Source organism: Engraulis encrasicolus, chromosome 13, assembly GCF_034702125.1.
Source record: "Engraulis encrasicolus isolate BLACKSEA-1 chromosome 13, IST_EnEncr_1.0, whole genome shotgun sequence".
Lineage (NCBI taxonomy): Eukaryota > Metazoa > Chordata > Actinopteri > Clupeiformes > Engraulidae > Engraulis > Engraulis encrasicolus.
In genome coordinates, this window is record NC_085869.1 from 9,723,061 (window position 1) to 9,737,631 (window position 14,571).

General features: G+C 43.4%; 1 protein-coding gene across 1 annotated transcript; it reads right to left on the minus strand.

Annotated features, from left to right (window-relative positions):
- Window positions 1-2,386: 2,386 nt before the first annotated feature.
- atp5po (ATP synthase peripheral stalk subunit OSCP) lies at window positions 2,387-13,140 on the minus strand. The gene is made up of 7 exons (XM_063213022.1): window positions 13,057-13,140; window positions 12,346-12,396; window positions 12,109-12,219; window positions 8,591-8,720; window positions 7,149-7,261; window positions 6,199-6,285; window positions 2,387-2,638 (listed from the first exon to the last, which is right to left on the minus strand). The coding sequence occupies exons 1-7, from the start codon at window positions 13,075-13,077 to the stop codon at window positions 2,528-2,530; spliced, it is 624 nt and encodes a 207-aa protein (XP_063069092.1). The 5' UTR covers window positions 13,078-13,140; the 3' UTR covers window positions 2,387-2,527.
- Between the last annotated feature and the right edge of the window lie 1,431 nt (window positions 13,141-14,571).

Consider the following 14,571-nt stretch of genomic DNA (forward strand, 5'->3'; position numbering starts at 1 on the left):
CAGCATCCGTCCAGGGCCCTGTCAGAGTTGTCGGGCCCTTAGAATCTGTAACACCTTACGCGGCACCCATGACACCACCATCAAATACCACCATCAAGTATTCATTATGACTGGAAAAATGTCACTTTTCATACATGAAAAGGGGGATCTTCTCCATGGTCCGCCATTTTGAATTTCCAAAAAAAGCAATTTTTAGCTGCAAAAATGACTGTACTTGGACCATGGTAGAAAATATTTGTTTATTACTTAGTAAACTTTCATGTAAAGATAAAATTTGGCAATAGGCAGCCCAGTTTCAATGAGCAGCATAGTTGCAGTACCTTTTTTGACCATTTCCTGCACAGTGTCCTTTTAAAATGAAGATGAAGAGGACTTTGCAACCACTCGTGGATGTTTGGTGACCACAGGCTGGAAACTACCGACCTACAATAGAAAACAGGATCTTTCACATTGGGTGTAGGTGTTTTGCCACTAGCCACTCTTCTACAGAACTATCAGGGGTTTTTTTTCCTCCCCAGGTGTGATCTGGATCAGTGGTTTTCAAAGTGGGTCCCTGGTGGCTGCGAGGGAGTGCTAGGGGGGCCTTGTAGCCAGGCCGTGCCCTCCTAGTGACGCAACAGCTTCAGCGTTGCTACCAAGAGATTTGAAAGTCGATGATAATCAGGTTAGGGGCCTTGACAAGTTGGAAATAAAAAGTATAACAAAACAAAATAAATACTTTCAAAATGAATGTACACCAAAATAAACAATAAGCTGAACATTATTCCCATTGGTTAAGAACTACATTGTAATAACCTATTGCATCTCTAAACATTACAACTATTAGCATTATTCTTTATTTTCCAATGGGGGCACTGACACACAAACACTATGGTTACAAAAGAGGGTGTGCAGAAAAAAATAGTGTGGCTGGAATCTATACAGGGGGATCTCTTGCCATGGTAGAGTTTGGGGACCCCTGATCAAAAGCAGAGGTCAGGCCTATAGCTAGGACAAAAGCGCCATCTAGTGATACACTTTGTTTAGACTGTACAAATGCTACATTACAATCCCTTTCCATGTAGTCAATGGTCAAAAAAATATATCGTAATATTCATTTCATTATTATTATTATTTTTGATTAGACCTACTGTACTGTACCTATTTCTACAACTTCAGTGTCAAATGCATGTTGTAAATACATTAACTACAGCTGTTGACAGCTCAACTAAATAGCCTACTGTGTAGGGCAGGTCTACGTCTTCTTTCAGGATCATAATTATAAACAGAAGGTTCCCACGACCAAGAATATCTGATAACATTTCAGAAGATCAAGTTTGACACCTGTTCAGCAAGAGGTTGCCACTGGAGTATATCTACATCCTGAAACCGTAGTCTGGGTACACCATCATCCTTTATAGGAACAGGCCAAACTTTTTTTGATTTTCATATATTTGTAGTATTTCCAAGCATTATTCATGAATGTTCATATCATTGTTGTCTATGTATTTGCATTGCCTAGTTGAATGGTATAGCCAAGTTAAGCGTAGCAATGCAAGTCTGGGGGCAAACAAAACATCCTCAAATGTACTTATAAAGTTCTTTAAAATGAATGGAAAATTCACCAGAGGGCAAATCAGCTATTTAATCCCGTCCTGTGATCACTTGTGGCTTGATGCTATTGCTGCCCATTTAATTCCAGTGATTATGCTAAGCTATGATAATTCTGATCCAACAAAAAGGTAAGTACTGAAAACACTGAGAAGAAAATGATAATGCACGTTCGTGAATGCTTGGAAATACTGCAAATATGTGAAAATCAAAAATGGGTGGACTATTCCTTTAAACATCATTCCCTAGTAATGTAGGCAAAAAGAGAGTTACTTAGTTAACACAGATACTAACTTTGCTGCTTTGTGTTTGATACTACATTGGCCACACAAAAACAGGCAGTTATTGTGCTTCCCTTTAATGTGTATGCACTGTGTAGGCTGGTGCCCATATCAGGTATTGCTGCTCATTAAAACGGCCTATAGCCAAACTAAATAAATATTTACTAATAATATCAAAGTACATAAAGTTTCCTGGTAAAAATGTCTATTTCTGGAAAGTCAAAATGGCAGACATGGAGAAGGGCCACTTTTTTCATGTATGAAGAGAGGAATTTGACCAGTCATAATGTACACTTAGAATTTGATGGCAAGTCTTCATGAAAAAAGGCAACCTTTGAGAATGGGCAGAATGCTTTGTGGAAAGAAACTGCTAACAATACACAGGGCACCTTTACGTATGCAACGTATATGTAAAAGAGGATAAACCCACAAACTCAACTCATGATATCTCACACATCACACAAACCCGAGTGATTTCAAAAAGAAAGAAAGAGAGAGAGAGAGAGAGAGAGACATATGTTACAGAATATTTATTATGAACACAACAGGGGGCATTTTATTTAACGTCGAAACGGAGACAGACAAGGTCTCTCTACTCTGGGGTTGACTCGTCAGGTCTGGTCATGGAAGGGACGGTGCGGTGGAGTCCACAGGACTTAGGAATCCCTGATCAGCTTGGTGAGCTTCTGCACCTTGGTCTTGGTGGACATGTCCACGTACTTGTCACCGATGCTGACGATCATGCCGCCCAGGATGGCCGAGTCGGTCTGCACACAACACACACGCGCGCGCGCACACACACGCGCACACAAAACAAATGTCCATGTCAGTCACATCATACAGTAACCTACAGCGTAAAAAGAAAACTCTGGTGGCATGGCAGTGAAACGCCACCGAGGACACCTGGGTCACGCTGCATAGACACACACTCACAAAAACGGTAACTTGCACCCGTAACATACTGTGTACAGTACTAATGGCTGACAATTAAAAAGGCCACCAAGGACAGCCGGGTCATAACCGCACTACACACACAGACTACAAGTAGTGTAGTGACACTTAGGGCTGGGCAATATGGAAAAAAAAACAAGATCACGATATGGATTACTTTATATCACGATAACGATATACATCACGATTATAGCACAATATTATATGGTTGTGACGTCATCGGTCGAATGCTCCATTCATTTCAACGGGGCTCCCCAACGTTCGCACGTCTGTTATTTTTCGATAACGGACGGGTTGGTCTATAACAGACCGCTGTCAATGGCAACAAGACTTTTCACTGCTAAAGCGACTTGATAGACAACACCTGTTGTCCTGGCTACCTAGCTGTTAGCGGTGTTCCACAACGGCACTGTTTTTGCGCAGCGACAATCCTTTGACATTAAAAACTAGAATAGCCCAGACTTCACATTAAATAGGCCTAAAGAAATGTCCCTGCCATGTGTGAATCATTTAAGTATATCCATATAATAAGCGGGTTAACTTTCGGCGAGTCGGTCGCTTTGTGGAATAGCAGCACTTCGGAGAGAACAAGACCCCTCCGCTCCGCGTCGGGGTCTAAAGATTCTCTCTGTCGTGCTGCTATTCCACGGTAGCGACCTTCTCGCCGAACGTTAACCCTTACATAACATACGTTTTCAGTTATTCTCTTTATTTGCTCTTTATTTTTTCATGTTGCAAAACAACCTTTCGTTAAAGTGGATCTTTTTATTCTTATATTTACAGTTACATTAACTTCTAGTGTATGTTGTGACAACATGAAATGTAACTAAATGATATTTAATTGTGTAAAATTGAAAAATTACTATCACGATATAAACGATATAGGAGAAAGGTCACGATATACACTTTTATATCACGATAACGATATATATCGTCATATTGCCCAGCCCTAGTGACACGACAACTTACAAAATAGAGGAGCACAGAGTATTGTAACAAAGTACAGTAGCAGGCAGAGTAGTAACAAGAGACTGGTCAAATGCAGCATTGGAGCATAACGCACACACAGTACTTGCTGTTGTAAAACAGAAATATTACGTAATGTTTTGCCCCAATCTCAAAGTCACTACATTGACAGTTAAAAGCTCTTTATCAGTAAAGGGCGTAAGGGTTAAGTTCCATCCACGTAGAGTACTGTACATGACGAAGCTGCCATGCTGGCACCTGCTAGAGGGCATCAGGTGGAATGATCAGCCCAGGTGAAAGCCATACTATGCCCAAAACTTGACTTTTTAATTTATCCCTAAAAAATGAGATTTAACCGGTTAATTTAAGATGTTTTAAATTTTTTGTAATGAGTGCCTTGGATACTTCACTATTTTTCTATTACCAAGGAGCTCACTTTACAGCATACATGTCAAGAACAACGCAACAACCCTACAAACCTATATGTATTTATTTTTACATCGGCTGGAACGTCTGATGGCAACAATTGGATCTATTGACTACTCTTCATTTTTTTTGATGTAAGGACATATCAAGACCTAGAGCGCGTTACAATATGCGACCTTGCCTCCTCCACTTATGCTCGTCTCCTCGTCCCGCCTCCTGGCCCCTCCTCCGTGGAGAAAACGATAAAGTTTCCCAGCTGTCAGCCTAGCCACTACAACTTTTGAGGGACTCTTTCATTCACCATCCCCATTGCAAATGAGAAAAAGACTCTCAATATCTTGCAAAAGCTCAATTGAAATATAATGCTGTTGTCAATGATGTCATCATGACATATTACTTCCTGGTACGAGGAGACAAGAACAAGTGGAGGAGGCAAGGTTGCATATTGTAACGCACTCCTAGAACTATAACAGAACTGTCCACTATACATGGGGCGTAGTCCATTTTCCAAACTCCCATCCTCCCTTGTGCTTGTGGCCTCCTGATGACGTTGCAAGATGTCATTGACGATAGAAGTTTCATTCAATATCTCCCACAAGCGCAATTCAAAGGTCATGTTCTCATTTGCAATCGAGAAACGTCCCCCAAGAAGTTGTTGTGCCTAGGCTGACAAGCGGGGAAACCTTCATATTATCTCCACAGAGACAGGCCGGTAGCAGAGCGGGAGGCCACAATTGCAAGTCGAGGACGGGAACTTGGATAATAAAATATACCGATTCAAGGACATCGTCACAGGCGTTAAGACTACGAGTACCAGCTGCTAAAAGGTGCCAGTTTGAATATCATAGTAACAGCTGCAGCTACCTTTCATTCATACAGAAAGAGATGAAGATCTCAAACTACCACAGAGTTCCCCTCTACACATGAGCAAGAATATTTTGTTACACTCACAGGTTCTGTGTGATAAGACGTGGCATGAGTTTGCACTTCATCAGCCTATACTGTGTGCATGGAAAGGGAAGTCAAGTGTACGTGTAATGTAATGCAACGTGGCAGTGTGATGGGGGACGGTTGAATATGGGTGTATGGGGCACCTAAGTCACGCCCTCTACTTCCTGGTTCATGGGGCAGAGGGAGTCAAAAAATAATTACTGGGCTTGAAATGAGTTGTTTTTCGACAACAATCCAAACCTTGGACCTCCACTGATGCACCACAAGTCCACCACGACTCGCCTCGTTCACTTCCATTTAAGTTTTTGCAACTGTCTACCCCATGAACCAAGAAGTAGAGGGCGTGACTTAGGTGACCCTTTACCAAAGCCCTTTTAGTGAATGTCCCTGCACCCTATTGCCATACATGTCCATACGCCATTTTGGCACGGCATGCAAACGGGCCCACACCTCGCTCATGTGAAGAAGCAGCAGAGTACAATGCTGCCAGATGGTTGGATGACACAAACTCACAACTGCCCATCATCTGCTAAACTGCACTGTACTGTAGTTTCTAAGTGCATTTTGGCGGTACAAAGTATCCCTATACATGTCTTTGGAGCCTTTTTCAGTGTGTCTCCAACAGGTAATAAGTAGTGTTGCACCGATAGCGATACCAGTATCGGAGGATCGGCACTGAAATGGTGGTATCGGCGAGTACCAACAAATATAGGGCACCGATACCATTTATAGGTGTTTGTATGACACTTAAACAGCCTTGAAATTAGTTATTTCATAGAGGTATTTAAAAAGTATAAAAAGTTTTGCTGGATTCACTTTGTATTAGTCTTTTTCCTGTTTCACAAAGGTAGGCAGCAGCCTGACAAAGCCATGCAATGATTTTACATCCAAGTAGTATGCACTACAACCCTTTATATACGGTATATACATTTCAAATAGGGTGGTATCGGTATGGGCCAATACTGCACAGCCAGGTATCAGGGCCAAAAAATGGTATCGGTGCAACACTAGTAAAAAGGAACGTGTAGCTTACATGCGTCTCCAGCTTGATGGTCTCTCCCTTGGCCAAGAAGCCGTTCAGGGCAACTTTCAGCTCAGCCAGGCTGGCTTCATCCAGAGGCTGCTCACAAAAACCAAACACACACAAGAAAAAAAACAGATCACAAAGAATTCAGTTTTGAACAGGCCACAGCTGCTGTACACCAGAAAGCTAAGTATGAGCTCCTGTTCTACCATGAATGCTTTGGTATTTCATTATATACAATAGGCATATACAAGATGAGATTGCATTCAAACAACTACTACTATGCAGTGTTTCTGGACATTGTGACTTAAATACCACTCAGGTATTGTTCAGCTTTGTTGATGTGGCATACATTTGCGGTGATGACGGAGCAGGTAACAATATACAAGATGGGTTGACACATTTTAGCCTAAGGCACCTGCAACAAACGCCTGCTGAATGCGCAAGGCCTTTTTGGGAAATGGTGCCCTCTGCCTATTAAAACCTAAATTTCTCAGCCTCTATAACACACAAAAACATGAAATGAGCTCGGGCCCTTATATTGCATTAGAATGTGTTCATTCAGCTCCAACTACATGACCATATTTTTAATAAAAGAGCTCAAATCTCAAGAGCCTGAACGCAGCATAGAGAGTCAAAAAACATTCACAGCATCAGGCGAAAATTGGTTAATAACATTATTAACTCATTGTGTCCTGAAGCAAAATATACGCTGCAGTCAGGTTCTTGAGATTTGAGCCGTTTTATTAAAAATGTAGGTATGTTACAGCTGAATGAACACATTCTATTGCAAAATGAAGGTTCTAGCTTTTAAATGCAACTTACATCGTGTTTTTATGTGCTTCGGGGGGATTTAATTTTTGATAGGGAGAGGGCACCTTTTCCCAAAAAGGGCACAGGCTAAAATGGGTTAATAAGTTAACATTATTAATACCCTCGCCCCTGTTGCTATGGCGTACCTGTGCAGTGGTGACGGAGCAGGTGACCTCCCCGCGGTGGGCGCTCATCATCTTGGTGAACGCGGTGATGACATCACCAGCCAGGGGCAGGCGGCCATTTTCAGACAGCACATCTGCAAAAGGACATCAGCATGGACTCAGTGGTGATGGCATTCAACAGGGCACTGTGGTGGTCCTCCGTCAATCAGTCTGGCAAAAGCCATGAGGAAGCTGTCTCCGTGGACGATGGGAGATGGTCTGACCTTACTCCATCATTTAAATTAATTGACGTTCCAAACTCAAATTAAAAACCCATATTGTGCTTTATTAGCATGCCTGTTACGTTATAGCGTCGCAAAAGCATACAAATAACAAAACGAAAGTGTGAATATAGTTACCTTGACCAATCAGTAACGGAGCTCGCGGGTGAGTTCTACGTCACCACTCTCAACTGTTTGCTGATTGGCTAAACACTGAGAGAACCGAGCTCGAGGCTTTTGCCAGATGACGCGAGGAGCCAAAATTTTTGGGTGGAGTACATGGATGGCGTCACCAGGTTAGCCCTACCTAGCCTCATCATCATCGACCTGGTCTGACCAAGAGCATAACAATTAACATTTCCCAAACGACCTCCCTTGGTTTGCTTATGATTGTTTGCTTCCCAAAAAAAGGGAGGAGGTGAGGTCATGATTTTGAGGGAACTCAGAAAGTACTTGCATTGCTCTTGACCTGACTGGTTGCAGCGCTGAAGCTGTTGCGTCACTATGAGGGCAATGCCTGGCAAGGTCCTACCTTGGTGCCAACGGTCCCTGCCTGGGTCATTTGCCGGCCCTTCCCCATCTCTCTCTCCCAAACCCGCTTCCTCTCTCTGCTTCTCTGTCCTGTCTGGTTTTTCACCAATAAAGGTTTGTAAAGCACCCAAAAATACTTTGCATTGTGGTCGTGCTGTTCTCTCTTTTTGTTTTGCAAATCATTCACAATACATCAGCTTCAATAACTGCGCACTACCTCAGGCTTTAACACATTTCACTCAATATGAGCCATTGCACATAAAGGCAACAGGATAGGCTTGCCACACAAATAAAATGGCTACACTGCATTATAGACACATTAACAAAAACAAAATACATAATCTATCTAGAAAACAGAATGCATGCATGCCGAATACTGGTGGTAGTAGTAGTAGTAGTAGTAGTAGTAGTACTAGTAGTGTCTTTATTGTCCCCCATGGGTGACATTTATTCTAGTAAGTGGCGCATTAAACATGAGGACAGTCAATATATACAAACCGATCCCTCCCCACCCACACCCCTTCAACATTTACCCTAAGACACTGCCGTAATTCCCCAAACTTCCAGTAGGTATAGCTGCTTAACTAGTCATTCACATTCACCCAGCTCAGCTTGTCAGAGAGTACAACACAAACAGCAGAGTAACAAAAACAAAAAAACAGAAAAACTGACTGATGAGGTTGATTGTGAGCGGGGATGCCTTGGCCTTGGAGAGGGCGTCGCTCAAGGTGGCGTTCTTCACGCTGCGCTTGACGTGGGGGTTCATGACAATGCTGGACATCTTGGGGTCCTTGATGAATCCCTGTGGGTGGCAGCAGAAGAGGAGAGGAGAGGAGGAGAAGAGAGGCGAGGCGAGGAGGGGAGAGGAGAGAGGCGAGGAGAGGAGAGGAGAGGAGAAGAGAGGCGAGGAGAGGAGAGGAGAGGAGGGGAAGAGAGGCGAGGAGGGGAGAGGAGGGGAAGAGAGGCGAGGAGGGGAGAGGAGGACAAGAGAGGCGAGGAGGGGAGAGGAGGACAAGAGAGGCGAGGAGGGGAGAGGAGGAGAAGAGAGGCGAGGAGGGGAGAGGAGGAGAAGAGAGGCGAGGAGAGGAGAGGAGAAGAGAAGGAAGATGATGCAGAGGAGATTTGCAGATGGCGCAAGTAAGACGGAAGTCAACCTGACTAACTTTGCAAACTTTCAAAGTTCATGAAAAGTTGGGGATATTCCCATTTCAAGTAAAAGGTCAGGATGAAGAAAAAAGAATGCTTTTGCACAAACCCTCACAGTCACAGTAGCTGTTACTTTAAGTCACATTTTCATATGCTGCATTTCACTGAAAGCAAAGTATATCACTGCGTGTGCGCCACCTCTCCTCCCCCAACTCCCACATCCTTGACACAATGTCCTACTTGTATATCTGCCATCCAAATACCACCGATACATCTTGGGAGATCTGCATTCAATCCAATATTAAGTTTGTAATATGAGCCCACATTAATTCCATAGTCTACTCCATTACTTCTAATGTGTGTTATATTTAATGTTAACTACAACATACACCACATGTTGAGCGAGAGAGCCAACATATTTTTGTATTGGTGGAATGACTTATAAACATGAGCAAGTTTGAAAAAGCAGAGCAAATGCATTTTTGATTTGCATTTGTGAAAATCGCTCTATTGGATGAATTGGATGGAAGACCTTCACAGCCATCCTCTGCTACCGCCACAGCAACACAGCCAGCTACAGCTCATGAGCTATGCTACAGGCTATAGATCAGTGTTTCTCAACCTTTTTTTAGGCGAGGCACCCTTTCAATTCATGAAAAATTTCAAGGCACCCCAAACCAACAAGCCGTTACATGGCATGGCATCGCATCCGATACCACACAAGCTTAGAAAAGGAACACATTTGGAGACGTCACACAACCTGCGTTCAAAGTTGCAGCTGACTGGGGCCACCTATATTTACTTTATTGTGCGTAATTGGCAGATGAAAGATTCCACTGACTAGCATTAACTTATCAATTTAGACAAATATGTATTATATATAACATAATTTATTTATCAGTCACGTTTCTGCGGCACCCCTGAGGGGGCCCCGCAGCACCCCTGTTGAGAAACACTGCTATAACTATACAATAGAGCAGGGGTGGGGAGCCTTTTTCATCCGAAAGGCCACTTCAAATTCATCCGAGGGCCGTTTAAGTCCTCCGAGGGCCATACTATGAACACAAACCAGGATTTCCCCCTTCACTTTAGGCCTATATTCAGTCCCTCCAGGATTTTGCACTGGGATTTTGTGATTTTTGCGGTCAAAATGTCTGATTTTGCGGCGGCATTTTCTCATTTTTTGCAAAGATTTTGCGGCATTTTCTCATTTTTTGCAAAGATTTTGCACCCCTTTCTGTTTTTTTTTGGTAACTGAAAACCACAATCAGTCTAAGCAGGCTTAAGACAAAAGAGAGAGAGATTCAGAAACACACTTCCTATATAATATAATAATAAAATATTGACAATAAAATATTATCAAAAACTGCCAGAGCGTCTTATAAGCCAGTACGTCCAATGTGTAAAAAAATCATGGCCGCGACGCTCATAATGTCTGTCGATGTTTTAGAACGACTTCGGGAGAAAACGGGACTGCGCGTTATGAAAAAATACTTGTGGGTATAGCCTACCAGTAGGCTAATGAAGAGCGTCGCAGTAGCCAGGTTGTATGCAAGCGTTACAATGTCACCTGTTGGAAGACGCGTCTCTCTCTCTCTCTCTCTCTCTCTCTCTCTCTCTCTCTCTCTCTCTCTGTCTCTCTCTCTCTCTCTCTCTCTCTCTCTCTCTCTCTCTCTCTCTCTCTCTCTCTCTCTCTCTCTCTCTCTCTCTCTCTCTCTCTCTCTCTCTCTCTCTCTCTCTCTCTCTCTCTCTCTCTCTCTCTCTTGCGCATATTGCAAGCTGTTGCATATTATTTGCTTGATGCAAAGTTGTGATGGCATACACGCTCTCGTTGACATGGTTGTGTGCATGGTTGCATGGATTCGCAAGACTTTATTGCAATAACACAGTGAAAGCGTGGAAGGGCCGTTCACTTCCTATCTCGGTGTCCTTGACTGAAACAAGTTGCAAAACTCCACACTTCGGAATTCTTTGCGATCGGCACTACAGGGATTGTTATCAGAAGGCTTGTGCCTACGCATAGACATAGACCCTTAAATTACAAACATTAGCGAACATTGAAAAAAGATCAGACAACGACCGTCGGGTAGCATGCTCATGAAAGCGACAGGGGAGAGTGGAGAAGTTGCGCAAAAATGTAGCCTAACGTAAGATGTTTGCTACTGTGCGACAGCACCGCCACTATTTCATGACTGCATACACTTTTTCGTCATGGATAAATGGGCAACAATACTTTTTCCAGCCAGGATTGCACTGAAAAGTAGGCTACTGCTGTTTAAAAAAAGGTCACGGGTGTGCAGCACCGACGCCTGCGTGTATGTGTGAGGGAGGGGAGGAGAGAGACGGAGCAGCTGAGATGAGGGTCGCGACTTGCGAAATAGCAGGCAATTATTTTTCAATGTTTCAGTGACATATTAACAAAAATGCTTCCTATTGGTTTTCATCTCCGGTGGTATTGTAGTCACATTTTTATTTTTTTGACGAAAATATAAATCAATAAACTCCACAGAATGTTGAAGGGGACAAAGGGGAAAATTTTGCGGGAAAAATGCGGCTTTACAGGAATTACGTGGCATCGTGAAATTATGCGGAATATCATTGAATTTGCATGAATCCACGCGATCGCTGAATCGCGAAAAACTGGAGGGACTGTATATTGAAGGCAGCCACCTTTTAAACAAACACCGCCTTCTCTAGGTTCCCTGAACATAACTTAATTATATTGCAAATGCATTTTCTAAGATTCTTTTACAAAATATGTCATATTTCATGTGAAGCTGAATAACATTAAAATTATATCGGGGGCCAGATACGGCCCTCAAGACACAGGTTTCCCACCCCTGCAATAGAGTGTGATATTCACAACTGTAGGTGCAGACAGGCTTCCCCACCCCATGGAAGCCAATTTACAGAATGAACATCTGCCTACTACAACCATATGATAAATGACAGATCACAGCTGTGGAACATGACCTACACCACCTGCTGTGATTGGAGGAGAACAGAGTGGTGTGAAAAGCAGTACAATACAGTTATATACTCACAGCAACACGGCCCAAGTCCTGCTCCACCTGGTCCAGCGCTTTCTGCTTACTGGCCGCAGAGAACAGGGCAGTGGCATAGCGGCCCTCCACCCCATAGACTGTGATTGGGGGCTGCACAGAGGGAGACACACACACACACACACTACACGGTCAACAGGCAGTCCGGACAAGCCCGTGGAAGCAATTCATGAATTCCAGGTCCACAAAATTACAAAATGCAATCATTGATACACTTACCTTAATAAGTTTTGACACTGGTCGGACGACCGACGTGCTAAAGTGACGCACCTGCAAGGTGAATGGCAAAGTCAACTCAAGTTTTAACTCAACGGTAAGCGGGGGTTATGTAAACCACACCAATGCACATGCAGATTAGGATTTCACCCTCTATATGGGCTCCTTACATATTGCATCACGTATCACACGCGTGCTGTTTTCAACATCCCTAAACTTAATACAAAGGATAACTGTGCTGCATCGGTAATATAATGGTAGTCTTGGGAACAGCCGTAGCTAGTACTTGCGCTAAGTAGTTAGCTAAGGCCTGCTATTTTACGCTAGCACTATCTAGCCTGTAATGAATTACAACTGACGCGTCATCTAACTCATACTGCCCAAATCCCATCTTAAAGCATACACAAGAAAATACTTCATTGCCATATTCACTCAATTGATCAGTTGGAGCTCTGTCTGGTTAAAACAAGACACGCCAATCAATGACATTAGCAACAGACATGCAAGTAGCCATGTTTGCTAACGTTAGCTACAGCACAGCACTTGACACCTCGATGATCTTCATGCGTACAAAAACGCTGTGCGTCTTTAAACATTTCAGATAAAGCATCCTGTGAGTAAATACGTACTGCAAATGCACATTTTGCATTGTCTCAAGTGAAACATTGAGAGAAACGACATAAATAAAGCAAAAGTTTCTCGAATGTCATTTACCTGCCCGAATCCAGCCATCATGTTCTTCTGTGACTGCAAGGGAGGTCAAATCTCTACGCATGCGCCGAGGTCACGTGTAATAAACGTCCTGTAATGGTGAAAGGCATTGTGGGACTTGGGGTTTCATTTGTGTGCCCAAGGATCACAAGAATGAACACAATGTACAAGTAGCCACTTTCAAGAGGAAATTGCAAAATCTTTGATTTCCTGTAATACATTATGAAATAAAATAATAAATAATAGTAGTTTCTCCCATACCTTTCTTCCAGAAAAATGTAATTTCAAATTCTTTGTATGACCAGTGCATGTAAAGAAATTGACAATAAAACCTACTTGACTTGACTTGAGAACACTTTTATCTTGGGGGAGCACTTCCATGTAAGCCTTGAGGCTGTTCTCAAGGACATAGGCCTATGTAACGGAGGCTAACTAGCACAGTGTTGGCGTGGAACGTTTGTAAACCTCCCTCCGATAGCTTCATACAGTCTCGTGCCGTTGGGCCGAGAGACTAGTCTCTTGGCCCAGCGGTATCGTACTGTGTCTCCCATTGCCGAACCGTTGTAGTTGACGAGGTCGCACGTTCGATCCCCGAGGGGGGTGAACAGGTGCAAGATGACCTCCGTCACAGTGGTGCCGTGACCCGGATGGGAGTGAGGTTTAGGGGGGAGAGTGTAACGGAGGCTAACTAGCACAGTGTTGGCGTGGAACGTTGGTAAACCTCCCTCCGATAGCTTCATACAGTCTCGTGCCGTTGGGCCGAGAGACTAGTCTCTTGGCCCAGCGGTATCGTACTGTGTCTCCCATTGCCGAACCGTTGTAGTTGACGAGGTCGCACGTTCGATCCCCGAGGGGGGTGAACAGGTGCAAGATGACCTCCGTCACACCTACTCTTCTTTTTTTAATACTAACTTTTTGTTAATACTCTCTCTCTAGACAACATTTTGTGACGGTTTAATTTGCATTTGTCTTGACACTGGTGTACTTGGTCTGTGGGGTCATTCTAAGTGTGTGTGTGTGTGTGTGTGTGTGTGTGTGTGTGTGTGTGTGTGTGTGTGTGTGTGTGTGTGTGTGTGTGTGTGTGTGTGTGTGTGTGTCGGTCTCGCTCTCTCATTGACATCTATCATAATGACATTTAATTAGTAATATCTAATTAATTAATGATATTAACATAATACTGTTCTATAATATTATCAACACAATTCATATAATATAATTCATTAGCCTAATTAAGTAAGCACCATGGTGTGCTGTGCCTTTCCACTGCTGGTCACAGATGAGGCAGGGGCAGCATACAGACAGAGCAGAGCACCTGACACCTTGCCTGTCAGACATTCACACCATGAAATAACAGCTGATACACACACACACACAGGCACGCACACAAACACACACACGCACACACACGCACACAAAAACACACACACACACACACAGGCACGCACACACACACACACACACACACACACACACACACACACACACACACACACACACAGGCACGCACACACACACACA

What these genes read in the sequence shown, in the direction of transcription:
- atp5po (XM_063213022.1), bottom strand. Translation starts at nt 13,077, where the DNA reads ATGATGGCTGGATTCGGGCAG. An exon ending in AGGACTTGGGCCGTGTTGCT is followed by an intron (nt 8,721 to 12,108) that starts GTGAGTATATAA and finishes TGCCACCCACAG; the next exon opens with GGATTCATCAAGGACCCCAA. An exon ending in GCTCCGTCACCACTGCACAG is followed by an intron (nt 6,286 to 7,148) that starts GTACGCCATAGC and finishes TTTTGTGAGCAG; the next exon opens with CCTCTGGATGAAGCCAGCCT.